This window comes from Pectinophora gossypiella, chromosome 8 (assembly GCF_024362695.1).
Source record: "Pectinophora gossypiella chromosome 8, ilPecGoss1.1, whole genome shotgun sequence".
Taxonomy (NCBI): Eukaryota; Metazoa; Arthropoda; class Insecta; order Lepidoptera; family Gelechiidae; genus Pectinophora; species Pectinophora gossypiella.
In genome coordinates, this window is record NC_065411.1 from 12,654,973 (window position 1) to 12,674,156 (window position 19,184).

At 36.9% G+C, this 19,184-nt stretch overlaps 3 protein-coding genes across 5 annotated transcripts; 2 read left to right on the plus strand and 1 right to left on the minus strand.

Annotated features, from left to right (window-relative positions):
- Positions 1-182: 182 nt before the first annotated feature.
- LOC126368784 (hydroxyacylglutathione hydrolase, mitochondrial) lies at positions 183-8,079 on the plus strand. Of its 3 annotated transcripts, none has more exons than XM_050012937.1 (5): positions 183-206; positions 5,496-5,724; positions 6,432-6,658; positions 6,987-7,219; positions 7,782-8,079. In XM_050012937.1, the coding sequence occupies exons 2-5, from the start codon at positions 5,501-5,503 to the stop codon at positions 7,923-7,925; spliced, it is 828 nt and encodes a 275-aa protein (XP_049868894.1). In that variant the 5' UTR covers positions 183-206; positions 5,496-5,500; the 3' UTR covers positions 7,926-8,079. The 3 variants fall into 3 exon arrangements, with proteins under 3 accessions (XP_049868894.1, XP_049868893.1, XP_049868892.1); XM_050012936.1 differs by lacking the exon at positions 183-206 and adding an exon at positions 5,037-5,131; XM_050012935.1 differs by lacking the exon at positions 183-206 and adding an exon at positions 5,124-5,263.
- Positions 8,080-8,508: 429 nt separating this feature from the next.
- Positions 8,509-13,641, minus strand: LOC126368787 (TCF3 fusion partner homolog). Its single transcript, XM_050012940.1, has 4 exons — positions 13,400-13,641; positions 13,084-13,327; positions 9,152-9,331; positions 8,509-8,676 (listed from the first exon to the last, which is right to left on the minus strand). The coding sequence occupies exons 1-4, from the start codon at positions 13,549-13,551 to the stop codon at positions 8,599-8,601; spliced, it is 654 nt and encodes a 217-aa protein (XP_049868897.1). The 5' UTR covers positions 13,552-13,641; the 3' UTR covers positions 8,509-8,598.
- Positions 13,642-14,296: 655 nt separating this feature from the next.
- On the plus strand, positions 14,297-19,138 carry LOC126368782 (heparan sulfate glucosamine 3-O-sulfotransferase 3A1). Its single transcript, XM_050012933.1, has 6 exons — positions 14,297-14,407; positions 14,809-15,008; positions 15,458-15,538; positions 15,964-16,137; positions 16,896-17,124; positions 17,508-19,138. Exons 1-6 carry the CDS (start codon positions 14,297-14,299, stop codon positions 17,742-17,744), a joined length of 1,032 nt encoding a protein of 343 aa, XP_049868890.1. The 3' UTR covers positions 17,745-19,138.
- Positions 19,139-19,184: the final 46 nt, after the last annotated feature.

Here is a 19,184-nt window from a genome sequence, read left to right on the forward strand (position 1 = left end):
ACGTGCGGTTGACATTGACACTGACATTTGCGTTCAGAATTTTTCTTTTTCTTTTTGCGTTCAGAAATTATGTGGATATTTTTTTTGGGATCCTGCCTATCATGGCACAACCAGCACAGTTGCGTTCCCCACAGGGAAAGAAAATTATAATTATCACGTTAAATCCGGACATTGCCATCTATATTATTTTTGGAGAACGTTGCCTGGTAAGTCCCTTATTGTAATAATTCTGTGTCCGGGAATCTTTAACTGTTCGATACAAAGACCTTGTATAGAATAGACGGATAATATTTTAGAGTGACGATCAAACTATCACAGCTCTCTTTCTTCCCTATGGCAACAATCTCTGTGGAAAAAAGAAACAAACATAGACAAACACCGCTGTCTAGAACGTCAGTGTTTACCGTTTTGAGATGTTGTGGTAGTCAGCTGGATACCAAACCTGCCGTTAGTTTTTTGGTGTTTTGGGACATTATTTTAACTTTTTATATAAACAATCTGTGAAATAGTTATTCATTATGAACCATGGCTTGCGTAGCTATTGGTTGTGAGAGTAGAATGGGTGTTATAATGGAGAACGATCAAATAATGTCTCACCATGGGTAAGTTATCGACCACATAATACATGTTTGTGTGCAAGAAATACATTACCTGGTCTGGTTTTTGTAAAGTTTATTGAGCCCTAAACACGATGCAGACGCATATTTTCAGCAAAGCCGTCACATTTGTACAAATAATTGATTTCACATTTTACGTTAATCAGCTTTGACAGATCATGTACCCAAAGTATTATAAGTAGTGTTGTCCTTTGATATCGATAACATAATATTATGTTTGAATGTAACATCTACATGTTGCGTTATTCTATTCACGTTTAATTTTTTTTTCGACCTGTTTCCGATTTGGATGAAGATTACATAAAGATATTGTATTTTCCAGATTTCCTAAATATCCTAATTTACGAAACAAGAAATTAAGAAACAATTAGATTCAGACCATGAAACGAGATAATTCTCTCTTCTGAAGGACGCCTTCTCCTTATTTAAGCCTGTGCTAATTACATTTCGATGTACCTTGCTTTCTATCGAGCAGGATACCAAACAAAAATATTACATAGAGATGCAGTACCAACAATATTCACTCACATATCTCACATAAGGTGAGTTTAAGTTTAGTTATAAGTTTATAGATAAATTTGCAGCTATTTCGTTTTTGTATTCTACATTAGCATGGAAAAAATATTTCAATACAATACAAATATTCTCTATTGCACAAAATAATTAGTATGAATAACTATTTTGGTAATTACCTGTGATTATTCCTTCTATAAATAATTAGTATGAATAACTATTTTTGTAATTACCTGTGATTATTCCTTCTATGTGCAATGTGTAAACATGCAATGCTTGTGTATTTGTGTGCTCCACGTTAATATGTGCCATTCTTGCAGGTAAAGTTATAACGACCAGAGCCGACACTATACACTTCTAAAGAAAGTGAACAAGAGGAAATATTTTTTTTTATCACCAAAAGTCGGAATTGTTCAGTGCTTCGTAGTCATTGTATTCTAACTATACAGGGTGTTAGTGACATCGTAACGAAAAAAAAAATGGAACGCCTATTTTATTGTACTAAAAATGATGGTGGGTGTTTTTCTTGTCGCAAATGTTTAATTAAGATTTTGAATTTTTACTGTGCCGCAATGTAAGTCGAACAACGCGCCACACAGACGCTAAACTTACGCGCGGCTACGTTACGCGTGCGTGATACGATGTTGATATCTAGGTAGGAGTTTTCATTCTCTTGTATTTAGATGCTTAGTGGTTCAACGTTTAAAAATGTTGTTTGTTGAAGTAGAACACCTACTGCCACGATTTTTCACGCACGGTACCTACCTACCAGTTATTAAAACGTTCCTAACTTATTAACAATAAAAACCCTACTCTTGCCTTACCTTAATTGTTATTCCTTCGGATGAAGTACCTAGGTAGGTACCCTAGAACATGTCACGTCACGTAGGTATGCAACATCGCGTTTCCTCCGCGGTAGGTAGGTATCACACGCACTCACAAACACAACACCTTGCTCTTTAATAAACATCAACAATCTTCCATACTTTTGCGCAGTAAATGGTCTATGATCTATCATCATAGTCGACACTACTCATTTACAGAATGAAACAAACACTCACAAACACGAAAAAAATTTCCTCGAAAAACATCACGCGATTCGGGTCAAGCTTAGTATTCGACTGAGCGGAAGCGCGCGGCGGCGTTAGCGCAAAGCATCAAAGGCGCCGACTAAGGGCGCCGACGACGCACCGGCCGCGGCCGAGTCGAGCCGACGACTAGAGAGAGAGAGAGAAGTATGTTTATGGTGCAAGTGACAGAGAAAGAAATAGTATCTGTTCGTATGCCTACTTTATTGGCGAGCGTTGCCCTTGACCCGTGCGCCGGCTATTCACCTGCGCATAGCTGAAGTTGTAGATACGTTATTATTATTATTGATGACATTGATAAAATTTAATAATTAGTAATTTTTATTTGTTTATTTTAAATGTGCGTTCTATGCAGCTTAAAACACAATATGGGACTGAAAAAAATCTAATTTTTTTATGAATTTGGCGACAGGAAACTTCACTTGATACCTATCAACTCAAAGAAATACCTAGTATCTGTTCGTAATGCCTACTTTATTGGCGCGCGTTGCCCTTGATTCGTGAGGCTATTCACGTCCGAGTATCCATCAAGACAGATCAAACAAGCCCTAACTCGGAGGTCTTGCGTCCCAGGATCCTTTAATTATGTCTTAGAACCTTCTTGGCCTATGTGGTCCAGTGGTTGAGCGATGGGATGCGGAGGGTCCGGGTTCGTATTCCGGTGGGGACATATCACAAAAATCTGTTTATAAGGCCTTTGGTTGGGACGTTACAGGCTGATCACCTGATTGTCCGAAAGTAAAATGATCCGTGCTTCGGAAGGTACGTTAAGTCGTTGCTCCCGTCTACTAGGTACTTATGTAAGCACGTAGCCGTTACATGAATATTGTACACAGAACAGGATAGGTTTAATTAGTTCTTTACTGATGATTTAACAATGAGATTTAAAACCACGAATAACTTAGTACTTAGTACCTCGGTACCAACATGTAACAAGAAAAATAAGATCACTCCTCTCGGACAATTTTTTTCTTTGAACATGCCGACATTGCCTACGCGGCGGAGTTGCCGAACTATCGATAGGTAGATTATCAATTGTTGAACTTGAAAATTGTCTAAACTATCGAAAGTAGTGATAGTACATTTAGATCGATACTAGCGATAGTACCGATAGGTCTTGCTTTGTAATAATAATGGGTATTGATCTAAAAGATCTATCGATAGGTACCTACTATTGGTTTTTTTTAACTAGGTATCGATAGAATATCGATAGGCAACACTCTGGCGGAGTGTCCGCCCAATTCTAGACGCGATCTCGCTCGATTTTTGTGTAGCGAGGTTTTGCGTAGGTACTTACATACTAAGTTGGTGGATGGTTGACATAGTAGGTAACTAATTACCTAATCTGTGGTGGTTGTGTTAGTTGGTTGTTAGTTATTCTAATGACAACAAAGAATACAATTATTTACTGTTTCAACTGTTTTAGGTAGATAATGGCCCCGATTCCTATGAGTAAATGAATGAATAACCCGGTCGAATCAAAAAGGTATCTCGCTGGTATGCAAACCGTTTGACGTGTGCTGTCAACTTAATTCTGTCGGTTGTTTTAGATTTCTGCTTAAAATTGACGTGTATTCCATAAATTTTATGCCTGTTGATTATCCGTCCATAAGAATAAAATAAATTTATAAATTTACGATAGACAGAGAAAGAAATAGGATCGGTTCGTAGTGCCTACTTTGTAGGCCGCGCCGCCGCCGCGCCGCCACCGGCGTGCGGCGCGGGGCGCGCGGAGCGGGGCGTGCGGAGCGGGGCGCGCGGCTCGGTGCGTGTGGCCGTTGACCCGTTCGAGCAGCTGTTGTCTCCATTACATCGAAAATTTTCGATAATTTGTCATTATTGTTTTTTTTATTGAAATTTGGGTTCTATGCAGCTAAAAACACAATATGGAATTGAAAATAATTAAAAACAAAACTCAAAATTTCATGAATTTTGCGACGGAAAATTCCACTAGATATTAACTCAGAATCATGGTCTGAATCATCCCTCTCAGTATTCGTTACGATGTCACTAACACCCGGTATTGAATAAAAATCTTATTAATAAGTATTTGCTTTTATTCTTTAATCGCATTGAGATAATCCCCGAAATATACTAGAAGGTCGTCTACTTCTTGTATCGAGAGCCGATTCGATTTCCGGTCAAGTCAATGAAAAACGTGTATTTAATTTTTATAAAAGGGTAGGTATGTGATTTATAGCAACCAAAGGGTGGCCGCAATGTCGTATTAAAATGATACTATAGTATATGTGGACTAGATGGACCGTCCTCGACCTCCTCGGCCATAACACCTTGCGAAATGACATAGATTCAAAAATGATAAATTGACCTTTAACAAGTTTGTCCATGATAATTACGTTGAATAAGTGGTTCTGAATCTGTCACCGCAACGTACGGTTCTTCTTAGGTATCTTTCTATCAGGGTACAAATAGGTATCGTTTTAACTAATTTACTTGTGGTTCTACCCACCCAGGTATGGATACTAGGTCGTTATTTCTGTATTTAATTAATCATTCAATTTGTAATGTATATTTTTTTAGATCTTGGACTAACATGAAATATTTAGCCAATAATAATGTCGATAAAGACATGGAACGGCACTAGTGGTTCTGATACAAAAACATATACTATAGGTACGTTTCTATAACAAACCCGCTACACGAGTACAAAAGACGTTACGACGATAGTATATTTATCTCTTTTTAACTTATGACGGCTCACATGAGTGCGAAAGACAAAACCTATGTTTTTCTTTCGTCTTAAATATGCTCCGTCTATTCTATACAAGGTCTTTGGTTCGATACTTTAGTAATACTAGGTTATACTAGGGAGTTATCTTGTTATTCTTGTAGAATCGGCACCCTAAAAGAAAAATTGACAGACGAACAGCTGAGAGCCGAGTGACTGATAAGGTGTGAGCTGATTATGTTTTTTTAAATTCTTGTTATCATTACCCTTAAAATACATTCCCAGAATGCTAGGTAGACTTGTAAATAGATTACCAAACGCCTTGGCCCAGCAAGTAACGCGGCTTTACTTTACAGGTACATTATTATCGACGAGCAAAATAATTTGTGAAAAGACCGCAATAATAATAAATACCGGTGCTATATCTTGCTGTCATTATGATATTTCTCTGCTATTATTTCGCCGAGTAGTATATTTCTTGAGTCTCTCTTACATACGATTAATTTTCCATGTCTACACAAGTTTTCCTACTTCAATTTATAAGTGTGTTTTTGATAATTAATATTCATGTAAGCATTTGTTTATCAGTGTTGATGCGTAATCACAGTACGTCGCATTCCTTGTCGGAGCATCATTCTTATCAAAACATGGACGTGAAGATCCTGCCGGCGTTGCAAGACAACTACATGTATCTTATAGTGGACAAGGCCACTAAAGAAGCAGCGATTGTGGACCCTGTGGAGCCTGCTACGGTGATGGCGGCGGTCAAGGAGTTTGGCGTGGAGCTTACAAAGGTGCTTACTACACATCACCACTGGTGAGCATAAGAATACAATACCTTTGTTCACAATAAGTAACAAAGTTATTTGTTATCTTATTCTTCCTCTAAGTTTGTTTGTTATAAAGACCCCTAAAAATTAATTTTAAATTCAGAACTTTTCCTAATGCATCTTCATTAGTTTGTTCTATATTGGTAAGATAAGAACCAAACTCTAATCTTTTTTTTTTTCCTGGCTATATCTGCAATCAGTATCTTTTTTTTTGTTTACTATGAGCAGATTTGGTATAAGTGAATTGTACTCTAATCTAATTAAATAAAAATAAATTGAAATATATTTAGTTTTTTTTGTGTGTGTGAAATAAATAAGGCTGGTGAGGAGTGGGTGTACTGTACACCTCTACCTACCCCTTCAGCGAATCGGGCATGATGCTATGTTATGTTGAAATAAATAAATGAAGTGTTTTATTGTTCTTAGAATTTATTTTAAATACACATTTAGTTTAATGATGTAAGATTATTTATGACTTATTAGTTTATATTATAGTATGTCAATGCTTATTAGGTAATCTTTGAGTGTGTAGCTAGTATAGTCTTATCTAGTATTCAATGTTGTTTACATATGAATAAACTCTGCATAGATCTCATGGAAACTAAAAATATGCAGTCAACAAGTTTTTTTATATTTTATATTTTTATATTTTATATTTTTATACCAACTATTCTATTTCCACTTTATGTTACAGGGACCATGCAGGAGGCAATGAGAAACTAAAAGAATCTATGCCACATCTCGAAATATATGGTGGGGACAACCGTATTGGGGCACTGACGCAGATGGTGGTGCATAATCAGCAGTTTAACATTGGCAACTTGAATGTCCTGTGCCTCTCCACACCGTGCCATACCTCTGGTCATATCTGCTACTTTGTGCAGGCACCCGGTGAAGGAACTGAACGGGTTGTTTTCACAGGTATGTTATTGTATTGTTTCTTCTGTTTTGGTTTATTTAGTTTCGTAATGTCTACCCGTTCATGTCTCTCTCTCTCTCTCTCTCCTTGGCATTTATTATACCCCGTTCATGTCTGTTAGACTATATTATGTTCAGCTTTTTTACCCACTTGCTGTACTTATTATCTTGTAGGATGAGAACACATAGAATTTTGTTGGCCAAATAAACAGAATCAAATATAAAATATGCCACAAGAAGAAATGAAGACAAAAAAATCTACTGTGGAATCCATAATTCAAGTCTGCTCAGTTGTTGAGGTTCAGGTTATAATAATAGTTCTTCTTCTTAGGGGACACTCTCTTCCTTGGCGGTTGTGGAAGGTTTTTCGAAGGCACAGCGGAGCAGATGTACCGGGCACTTATCAGTATATTGAGCAACTTGCCCGAGGAAACGAAAGTTTACTGTGGCCACGAATACACTGTCAACAACCTCAAATTCGCGTCCGTTATCGAGCCATTTAATGAAGACGTCATAAAGAAAATGCAATGGTCTGTGGAGCGACGCGAGAAGGGATTGCCAACAGTATGTTGAAAATTAGATTAGATATAAATAACAGAAGTATAAAAGATTTTTAATAGCAGAGTAATAGTGTGGAAACCAAATAACTCCAAAAACTACGGCAATACGTACTGACATACCATAAACAAATAGACTTACATTAGCTAAGATTTTGCTAAAAAAGTGTCCGAACCTTAAATAGTATAAGTTAGTTCCCTCAAATTAAGATGCTATGACCATTCAAATAGAGTGCAATATTGGTTGTTCAGTGTCGTTACACGCCGGCGCGTGTGACAAGATGCGCCGCGGACACTTTTTTTTGTTTTTGGTTGTCTATTTATTATATGAGGTCAATGGATGTCAAAAAATTATCAAAACCACTCTTTTACTGTACTTTGGCAAAAATTAAATTCTTTCTATTCTTTACTTCAAATCAATACTAGTTTTTCACATGTTCTTCTACTAGGGACGCCAGACATAACATAGCAACATGCCTGTATCCCCAAAGGGGTGGGCAGAGTGAGGTGTATAGTATCCCCACTCATCACCAGACAGTTTTATGAATTGAAACATACTTGTTTTACAGGTACCATCAACGATTGGTGAAGAGAAAATGTACAACCCATTTATGAGGGTAACAGAGCCTGCAGTAATGCAATTTGCTGGCTTTCATGACCCCATTGCTACTATGAAAGTGATTCGTAGTCAAAAAGACAATTTCAAAGCATAAACATTTGTACATATTCAGTTCTTTATGAACCCAATTTTGCCTTGTAAGTCTTTACTATGAACTGATGTAGGGGGTACAAAAATATGAGTTATTTATTATTATGGGTTATTTCATTGGTTGTTTTGGTAAATAGACTTTTGTATAAAAATATGAATTGTTGTTTGATTTTCATGTTTGTTATAGGTATTGTGACTCATGTATATTACTGACTAGTTATGGCAGAATGTTCTAGAAAATTATTTACGTGAAAGCTAGACATATTGTAAATGAAGTGTTTATGGAAATAGTAAGTAGGTACTTATTGCATCTTTTTGAACTCAAAAAAAAGCCATACTCAAAAAAGAGAAAGATAAATGTATGTTTTCTTTGTAAAGTCTAGTTTCAAAACATTACAAAAATAACTATACCAATGCCCTTGGTGCACCTGTTACACTGAACTGTTGGTGTGTCTGTAACACTGAACTCGAAAGAGTTTAAAGATAAAATTAGAATCATCATCTCCCTAGCATTATCCCATTTCCAGGGGTCCACTCACCTAACCTGAAAATTTGACAGGTCCAGTTTTGACAAGATAAAATGAGAATACTATTTACAAAATACTTTAATTAAATAAATTAACCTAATCTTAAAGCTGACTATCACAAGAGAACGAAGAGCTAATACATATTGACTGTCATTGTTCCTTCTTTATATAAGCTGACATTTCTTCTGCATATTTCTCTTTTGATCTCTCGAACATAGCCACATACACCTGAAACAACAAAACATTAGACTGAGCTTTCACAGTGAAATACATTTCTAATAATGTGCTAAATTACATACAGGCAGCACTTCTCACCAGCTATGTTTAAGTCCTAAATTCAATAATATTAATTAGGTATTTATTTATTGTTTAATTTCATAGTTCTAAATTGAATACACTGATCTCTACATTTCTTATTGTTACTTTTATATTGCTAGTTCACATTCACATAATAAGATGTATTTTTATTGAATAATTTTCCCAGTTGTTCTTACATGATTCACATTTTATAAAATACTTTACTTTTGCAGCTAGCTAATTTTGGCGTTTTCGTAACTGTTTTGTGAAAATTTTAAGTGTTTTTAATTGTCTTGTTTTTGTGGGTGACATTTTTGTATAATAAAATAATTCTATTCTACCCTAATCTTGTGATGTTTAGTGAAAAGTAGCTGATTTGATTAGTTGGCAACTAGCCTATTCTTACCCGTTTTTCATCATTAGTTAGTGCTCTCCATCTAGAAGCTAGTTGTCTAGTCACTTCTTGCTTGGTTGGCTCTGAACCCATTTCGGAGCTTGCCTCTGCTACCACCACAGGCCGCTGCTCTTGACAAAATTGGAAGAATGCATTGCAAGGTTTCTTTGGTGCATTCGGGTCTTTTTCAGGCTGAAAATACAAATGATAATAAAACGATGAATGAATGCACACTGAATACATAGTTATTTCTTCAATAAATTTTTAGTATTAATTATATCGTCACTGGAAAGGCAAAATTACGTAAGCGCCAAAATAGGTATTTTGGGTTTTTTATATATTCGGAATCAGCGTTTCATTCTGCGTCGATCTGTCTGGGTAGCATTGCGATACGAGCACTTTTTTGGCGCTTACGTAAATTTGAAAATAGTTGACTTTTTTCAATTCCAGTTTCTTAAACGACAAGATTTTGGTGTTTTTTTCGTGACTGGTGTATAAGTAATATTGTGGTCCTATATAATAACTACATATTAACTTTAAGTAAATTTGGCATTCTGTAGTTTGAAAAGTATAATTTTATTAGTAATTTTGGACTACTGAAAATAAAAAATAGACTATGTATAAGTCATTTTTATTTACAGCTTTTAAAATAAGTAAGGCGTATAAGAAAAAAATGTCTTAGCATGTTTATGCAGTGAATGGCGTATAAGTAATTTTGACTTACAGTATTTAGAATAAGTAAGGCGTGTACGTAAATTTGCCTTCGCATTTTTATGCTGTTATTAAGCAAGTTTGTCGGCTAGCAGTAAGTTTCCCAGGAAGTTTTTTTTTAACAATAGATCTAAAAGTAAAACTATTTTAGAATTGATTTTATAATTTATTAGCGACCCGGCTTCGCTCGGATGCAATGCTGAGGAAAAATTAAATTATTTACGACATCACATTAAAATCCTCAAAAATAACAGTATTTCTACACTATTTATTGGATGTTATTATACATACCTATAAACTTTCCTCTTGAATCACTCTATCTACTAAAGAAAATTGCATCAAAATCCGTTGCGCAATTTTAAAGATTTAAGCGTACATAGGGATATAGGGACAGAAAAAGCGACTTTGTTATACTTTTTAAGTTCTGTCGTTTGCATATTTAGCGCCAATTTTGAATTGAGAACTCAAAATTCAAATTTGTTGGTATTTCGAATATCAAAACAATTGAAAGCATTAGGATTAATGCAATTGTTTAGTCACAGCGTTGGTTTGAATCTGTCAGGTCACGTCCGAAAATGAATCTTACAAAGAAAAATTTTCTATAACTTTCGAAGAGGCCTACTGCGACTTCAGTGTTTCAAACAGTTAAAATCTCTATTCCACGATGAAGTGCCATGTCTGCGAACCATCGAACGCTGGTATTTAGAATTCGAGCGTGGACATCCGCCTTCACTGAAGATAATATCGTTGCTGTGAGACAACTAATCCTCAAAAATCGTCATGTGACATACCGAGAATAGAGGCGTTATTAGGCATTTCAGGGACAACCATTTAAACGATATTGAATGAGGCTCTTGGTGTGAGAAAACTAGTTTGCCGTTGCATCCCGCATTTTCTGACGATCATAAGGTAGCCCGCGTCAGATGGTGTAAGAAAACTCTTCAGAGGTTCAACCGAGGAGAGTCAAATCACGTGTACGACATCATCAGTGGTGATGAATCTTGGATTTATGCTATTATCCTGATTCCAAACAACAATCCACAGTTTGGGTCTTCCAAAACGAGTCAAAGTTGTTCGCTCTCGAAGCACTTCAAAGAAGATGGTGGCTACCTTCGTGGAGAAAATCGGTCATGTTGCGACAATTGCACTTGAAGATCGTAGGACGGTTAATGCAGATTGGTATACCACAAGTCATCGCCGAACTTCGAAAATATAACCCAAAGCGACGCATGATGACGCGCAGGAGTGCAGGATGCTGCACCATGACAACGCAAGCTCACACACCGCTCGTCAAACGATTATTTGAAGCAGGAAAACGTAGAAATTCTTGACCATCCTCCATACAGTCCTGACCTAAGCTCCAATGATTTCTTTACATTTCCTAAAATTAAAAAGAAACTCTTCGCGGTCAAAGGTTCCAGTGCGGTGAAGAAGCGGCCAACGCTTTCAAGTCAGCCATTTCGAACACTTCTACTTTGGAGTGGAATAAATGTTAAATAACACCTGGTTCGAGCGAATGGAAAAGTGTATTAAACTTCGTGGTAAATACTCTTAAAAACAATAAGGGGAATTATTGTGGAATTAAAAAGACTTGACCCTTCCAGAGACTTGACTCGTCTTAGAGCCACGTATGCTTGTCCTAATTCAAACAATTTTGAGCCCAAATATACTACTGCATGGTCGACTGTGCTGCCCTGCATATGTTATGTTATGTTAGTGGGCTCTGTTTTCCGCATTTAGACTCTAAGGTGGCCCATTATGCGTGTAATTGTTGACTACGTAAGCCAACCTATCTCCTTCCAGAAGCTCAGAAGCCTCCTGGGGATTTCACAGGCTTCGCGGAGCGACCCCACCCAGCGATCCACTGTGCTGCCCTGCATATTATGGACGGTGGATGACAATGACAAAATTAAGGGCAACATCCTTCTTTCAGTCATTTTGTAATATCGTCCATCTTGGATTTGAAATTTTGACATAATGACAGTATTCTACTAGTGTAGTCCTATCTTTGATACCCATATTGAGGGGGTTGTGGAAAAATATGTACCTAGTCCGCTATTTTGGAACGGCAGCCATCTTGGATTTTAAATTTTGACATAATCACAGTATTCTACTTGTGTAGCTATTTCATTTGATACCCATATTGAGGGGGTTTGGAAAAATATGTAATCCCCCATTATGTACCGGCTGCCATCTTAGATTTATAATGTTATTGATTTTATTATATTGTATTGACATCGGAATTAAAGGTGCGTACCAAATTTCAGATCAATCTGACAACAGGAAGGTACTTAAATTGCAATATCTAATTTTGATACAAATATACCGTACGGGTTTAGCTAAATAAAACCGTTTAACCCTTTCACGGACAGAGACCATGGGTCATTGGTGGTTCATAATAGGTAGTATGGCACCTTGGAATCGGAACGTCCGTATACGTTCTGTCTTTGAAAGTGTTAAAAAGAAACTTTTACAAACAGATAACGGGTTGTACGCTATTATTTATATTTTATGAAACTTTATTTCTGGCACTTCAGTATTTTAATAGCCATTTTTATAAATCAATTGAAGTAATAAGTAGTTTAAGGAGGTATTAAGAATAATTATTTGTCTCTTACGTCTTTTTACCCATGTAAGATATTACAAAAACTTACTTTAAAGAATTTTTGGTGAACTGACATAATCAATCGATCACTTTTTAGGCAATTTTTACATAATGAGAGCAGATGTGTAAAAGTCGTTACAGTAACTTTTACTCCGCTAACATTACAGTATTATTATATTTAAAGAAATATTGTCGTTCTCGTATGCATTGTTTTAAGAGCTGTAAATAATTTTGCTTCCAAATAATATTTTAACCAGATGGCGGTTAAGTAAATTTGCTTTACTGTAAACTGAAGTCATTTTTACGTAAGCGCCACTATATCCTAAAATAGCAATCCAACAGTTATAATATGTATTGCTGGACATAGAAAATTAAAAAACAATGTAACCTTACCTTGACATCATCTAAATTGGATAATTGGGTAAAAAGTTATGATAAAAAAACGAAAAAATGAAACTTTAAACGGCTTTTTCTCGAAATGGCCTTTTGGCGCTTACGTAATTTTGCCTTTCCAGTGACGATATTCTATATAATGTGTACCTACTCATCGAAATATTTGTTGACGTGTAATGTTTATTATGAATAAAGAATTGAATTGAATTATAGATAAAAGAGAAGACCCATATACCTTATCAGCTTTACTTTTTCTCTTTGGCCCGGGCTTCTTAGGTGCTGTAACAGTTTGTTGTCGCTCAACCTTAGCCACGGCTTGTGTTTTCCCGCCGACACGCCCCGTCCGCGGCACGACATCTGGCTTTATATCCACTTCCATAGTCGCCGTCCTGAATGGGTCTCCATACTTGTCAAGGCGCTCCACTAAAATCAAAATGTCTTTCCGATATCGCCTAGTGATCTTCTTCGCCTCATGTATCCTGCAAAGACGCACAATGCTAGAACACTCATCTCAACACAAATTCACCAAATTCAACGTCTAAAACACGCACCTATTCACAATTCTTTCGTTATCCTGCTGTAACACTTCACATCGCTCCAACAACATCTGATATTTTCGCCTGTAAATTTCTTCCTCTGATGGTAAACTAACCATATCATCGGAGTCGTCAGAAATATTCGAGTTAATCTGTTGGACTGTCATTGTGAATTATTTTACGGCATCTAAATTCAGTGCGAACGAATTTCTTTTTATTTAGCTGTCACTTCAAGCATCTTGTTGCGTTTATGTGAACTATGATAGTAAAAAGCAAAATGTAAGTAAAAGATAACAAATAAAATTTTATAGATATTTGCGTCGTTTTTCATTTCAATTATATCTATGTCTATGTTAAATAGGCGAATAACAATAACACGTTCGGATACACGCAATATTTTCTACAATAAGATTAAATACTGGCTGAAAGCCTTGTAATAAAATAAAGAATCGCCATAAAATATTATTATGAAAATAATAAATTACTTCATTGTTATCAAAAGGTATCCAATTTGTTTTTTTTATGAAATAACAACCAGCAGTGCTTTTGCAATTTTTATATGTTTACCTTTTTGGGTAAGTACCCAACGTTCATGAATGAACGTACTTCCTGTAAAGATTTCAGTGCGGCTAGCTTCGCGCGTCATTTTGAAAACAAGTTGCGCGCGCCGCTAGGCATGGTCCGTAAACGAAAATAACATCGATCGGCAATAACAAATGTTTGCTTCTTCCAAAATACTGCAATGTGCTTTGCATACTAAAAATAAATCTTTACGTGGTTACGTACGCCACAACATTGTGTTTCTTTGAAATATAATCAAATTGATGGTGGAAAGTTAACTCTGCATTTGTAAATTGATAAATTCGTTTATTGACGAATAATAAATGTAAGAGATGAATCCGAAAAACAGAAATGAGATGGATACCGGCTTTTTCGAAACGAACTATGTTTATATATTTCATATTGTTATTTCTATTATATTTATTATATGTGCTGAATACTTGTTTAGTTGACGAAAACAAGGTAAGCAAAGTATTAATCTTGCGTTTTATAAGTAAATAAGTTTTTTTTAATAATCATAAATATTTACTGTTCATTTTCGCGTGCATACTGTAATTACTGTTGGATTGTGTTCTTCTACCACGATGATGAACCACTAGGTATAAGTTATGGCGATAGCTGGGGCACCTGCCGCCATGCAGAGCATGAGGTCCATCTTAGCTTAGATAACCAAGTTTTTTTTTAATACCATCTTATTACTTCTTTCGTGACAAAAGTGGCTGCAACTTGTGTTTTGATTTACTTGGGGCTCTGTCTACACTAATAACGCCAATAAAGGACAAAGATGACGTACCACGTGCGGACTCAAGTTTCATTAATTGTGTGTGTGTGTGTGTCCTAATTACTTTCTAATTTTGTTACAGTTTACGCTAAAGTACGTTTTTCTAAAACGGCACATAGCAAATTACAAAAGTTTTGCGTCTCTCATTGGATTAAATGTGGAAGATACGACAGATAAGTATCGAAGACTGAGAAAGAACTTGGTGCCAGTGAAAAGACTGCCGGATACCTTAATTATTGGCGTTAAAAAATGTGGAACTCGGGCTTTGTTAGAATTTTTAAGGTGAGTTTAATTTTTTTTAATACGGCTATCATAAATACCTGATGATGATGATGATGCGATCCAGCCGATTTCGGCTACAGCGACTGCTTCAACTCCGACGTTCATGTGCTCGCATGTGGCTTATATTAAGTACTGTCTCGGTAGCACACCCCGGATGTGCTACTTACAAAAAAATCTCAATCTTACCGTGTGCTGTCTTACTGCGTCAGTGCGAGTAAGACAGACAATCCGCGTGCGCTCCCCCTTACTCCTTAATGGCCTGAAACCCAGAGGGGGTGAGGTCGGCACCCGATACGAGTTGGTGCGGGGCGGAGAGTTACCGTTCTATACTTTACTATTCTTTACTCTATGGTATCGGTCGTACACGTGAATACTTTTTTAAATTTCAAACAAGCCTTTTTCAAAGAACTTGCATACCTGTATTATATCTATAATTTGTTAATTTGCAGATTACACCCAGACGTACGGGCTGCTGGATCGGAGGTCCATTTCTTTGATAAGTTTTATCATAAAGGCTTCGAATGGTACAGGTAAGCATGCGAATTTGCAGACACTGCGTCCTGAGGTGGGTACAGCCTCTATCATCAGAATAAGGCAGACAGGTTTAAACCTAGCTCAGCCGCTGGAGGGGAGTGGAGAGTTGGCGTTATATAAGTACGTAGTATTATTACTACTAGCGTATTAGTACTAGCGTGACGTGGTAGTAACTAACTTATACCATAGAATAAGTTAGTTACTACCACGTCACGCTAGTAAAGCCACACCTATATTCAAAGATACCTTACGCCTTCAAACTTAATCTTAGTAACTTAATTTTAAACTATTTTTGACAGCCCTAAAACTAGCTGCATCTCTTTCTTGTACCTTTTGTAAGTAAAGGATACTAAGAGCTGTCAAACTAATAGGTTAAATTTATGGCCGTCAGAATAGTCATCATTATCACCTTTTATTTCAGGGACAAGATGCCTCCAACCCTGGAGGGTCAGATCACGATGGAAAAGACTCCATCATACTGGGTAACCCGCTCCGCTCCGAGACGCGTGTCCGCTATGAATCCCGCCGTCAAACTGCTCGCTGTGGTCCGCGACCCGGTCACGAGAGCTGTTAGTGACTATACGCAGTCTGCTAGGTGAGTTATGATTCAATATTAACCTACCTACCTAAATTGTATTAGTCTTGCAACTTTGCATCAAACGTGGTTGCAAGTTGCGTTTTAGCACAGCCTAGACACTCCATATAAAAATCTCGGTCTTACTATGTGCCGCCTTACTGCGCAAATGCGAGCGACACAAGAGTCCGCGCCGTAAAAGACCAACGCTCTCTTGCTGCGAAGACCTGAGGGGGTTAAAATGGCCACATCGAAGCAATTCATCTACGAAAGCAATATTACTATTTGACATTTGTTTGCATTGCGCACTTACTTTTATATGCGCAAATGTCAAATTGCAATATTGCTTTTTTAGATGAATTACTTCGATGTGGCCATTTTAGCCTCTTCGGGTTAGGGCGAAGTACCCTGGCCAGTAAATGGACGCGTTCTAGCTTCCCGTCAGACTGGGACTGTACGCGCGCTTGAAGCGATGGTTCCCCAGGCCCATACTGGGCGCCAATAGCCAAAACATTATTTAATTCTTTTGAGCTTTTATCTCCGAATTAGTATCCATAAGTACCCATATTTCTTTTTTTATGTTCCTTTACGTACTAGACCCCCAATTTTCCCTAAAAAATAGCATGGAGAATTCTACACCGACAAGAGCGTGGCTCTTAAATTAGTGATGATGACGTACTAGACGACACAGCTGTTGCCCGGTCTGCCCCCTAAGCTCCTTAAACACTTCACATCATATTGATTCTAATCTAATATGAAATTTGCGCCACCATTCGCAGTAAAAGACCAACGCTTCCTCGTTTCGAAGACCTGGCACTGGTCAACACGTCGATAGGTTGGGGCGGGGTACCGTGTTCAGTAGTGGACGCGTCTTGGCCTCCCGTCCGACTGGGCGTGTACGCGCGGCCTCTGCGGCGGTGGTTGAGACGGTTCCCTCGGTCGAGTCTGTTGCTCATAAGCGGGGAAAGACTGGTTGCCGATCCTGCCGCTGAAATGGCTAGAGTTCAGGTGGGTATATCTTTTCTGATGTTCGTGTTAAGTGTTCAAGGTGGTTAGCCAAGTTACCAACGTTTCACGTTTTTCAACGAATCGGTACCTAACGTGTAACTCGAGCGAATCGAGAGACTTCGCAGGTACGCAGCGTCCTCGACTTAAGGGGTTTATGTAATTCGGGCGGGTTATACGTTACCGTTTGTGACTTGGCTAACCCCCTGATAAGAAAATACAATTTTCAAAAACAAAGTATACATTTATCTTTCACTTACATCTTAACAGAGATTGTTTAGCAAAAAAATATTAATATGACGTATGGGACAAGTATATTGCTGTCCTTTCAGTTAAACATTCTCATCGACAACTTTAAATTTATATAAAAATACTTCGATTTCCAGGAATTCCTCGGTCTCAAACGCGTGATAACAGAGAAGCATTTCTACTTCAACTCCACTAAGGGCTTCCCATGCCTCCTGAAGTCTGAGAGTAGCTCTACCCCCCATTGTTTAGGCAAGAATAAGGGTCGAAGCCACCCCCACATAGACCCGGTAGCTATACAGAGGCTAAGGGACTTTTATAGACCTTTTAATGAAAAGTTTTATGAGCTTTCAGGTACTAATTTTGGGTGGCCTTGAAACATAACATACCCACATGTTTATTAAAAAGGGCTATCCACCGGTTGCTTGGGCAAACACCCAATTAAAACCCGAGTAAAAAATAGTCTTAACTTGGGTGTTATTCAGGTTATTAGGGACTAAAGTACTGGGTTTTTGAACCCGGTTTGACAAGCCGCATATGAGCACCTCTCACAATTAATTCAGAAATTGAAATATTTGAGCAAAGGGTAAGGTAGAAAAATTGACACTATAGGGATCGGTATTTTGTTTGGCACATTGTCTGGGAAGATGGTAGTTTAATTAAGTAAACGGTTTTTCAATTTAAAAAATATCAGGCAGTGCCTTGCAGTAACCTGAATGTGCTTTGAAATACGTAGCTAAATAAATAAAAAATAAAACCAATGTTATAAACGCAAAACTGAGCCAGTGCGATGGACCATCAATATGTGTCTATTACATTCTAATTTTGAAGGCTGTGTGGGTGTGTTCCATTGCCTTCTCATTTGAAAAAATGAAAATACTACATACTACTTTTAATTTTGAATTTTCTCCGCTTGGGTTACATTGTATGCAATTTTAGCGTTAATATCGCAAGTTGTTTCTCATACTTAATAGACTGCATAATAATATCATTTAGTTGTTTTAGATATAAATAATTAGTCCTGTTTAAGATTCTAAACTGTTTAGCTAACAAATGCTCAAAAGTAGGTACTTAATGTAGATTATTTTTAGGTATACAAATTACATAATTATTAGATACTGATAAAATTAATTGACTTTGCTTCCAGTTCCTAGGTAGCCTAATTATAATACCTAAATATAAGTAAGGAGTTTTAAGTAAGTAGGTGATTACTTATTTGTGAGCTCCATAATTTATACGATTATGCTGAGCAGTTCTTTAGTTCCTATTCACTTATAAAAATAGTAATCGGGACATAAAACTTAGAGAAAGACGTAAAATAAGACTAATTTGTGCGCCATAATGGTAATCTGTCAAAAGTTGCTTGTTTTGCCCGCTAAGCATATTTGACATGTGGCGCCACCAGCAAAAAATATTCCATTATCTGTAAGTTTCGTGTCCCAATAAAAGCAAAGTGATTTATTTTTCTGCTGATACCCAATTAATGTAATCTGTTCTAATTTGTACTTTTACATAAATACATATTTAAATCCTCAAGTGTATTGACATTCAAATTTTAGTGCAATACAAGAATGCACAACTTAAGAAATTAGACATCTTGAAAGGATGGCGGCAAAATTAATGTACTAAATAACAATTGATCAATCTAATTATATATTAAAGTACCTATGCAGTTATAGAGCAAGCATGCCACTAAATAGCATGCTTATTTATTGGCATTATTTATCTGTAGCATGTTTATCATACTTAGCCGATAGTAGTGTTTATATTGGGTTTGGACGAACTAAACGAACCTATGAAAACAGTGTTAATTAAGT

Coding starts and splice junctions, on each gene's coding strand:
- LOC126368782 (XM_050012933.1), top strand. CDS start 14,297: ATGAGATGGATACCGGCTTTTTCGAAACGAACTATGTTTATATATTTC. Junction 14,408..14,808: donor GTTTAGTTGACGAAAACAAG/GTAAGCAAAGTA, acceptor ATTTTGTTACAG/TTTACGCTAAAGTACGTTTT. Junction 15,539..15,963: donor AAAGGCTTCGAATGGTACAG/GTAAGCATGCGA, acceptor CTTTTATTTCAG/GGACAAGATGCCTCCAACCC.
- LOC126368787 (XM_050012940.1), bottom strand. CDS start 13,551: ATGACAGTCCAACAGATTAACTCGAATATTTCTGACGACTCCGATGAT. Junction 13,328..13,399: donor AACGAAAGAATTGTGAATAG/GTGCGTGTTTTA, acceptor GCGTCTTTGCAG/GATACATGAGGCGAAGAAGA. Junction 9,332..13,083: donor GAAAAAGTAAAGCTGATAAG/GTATATGGGTCT, acceptor TTGTATTTTCAG/CCTGAAAAAGACCCGAATGC.
- LOC126368784 (XM_050012935.1), top strand. CDS start 5,194: ATGCTAGGTAGACTTGTAAATAGATTACCAAACGCCTTGGCCCAGCAA. Junction 5,725..6,431: donor CTTACTACACATCACCACTG/GTGAGCATAAGA, acceptor TTTATGTTACAG/GGACCATGCAGGAGGCAATG. Junction 7,220..7,781: donor GCGAGAAGGGATTGCCAACA/GTATGTTGAAAA, acceptor CTTGTTTTACAG/GTACCATCAACGATTGGTGA.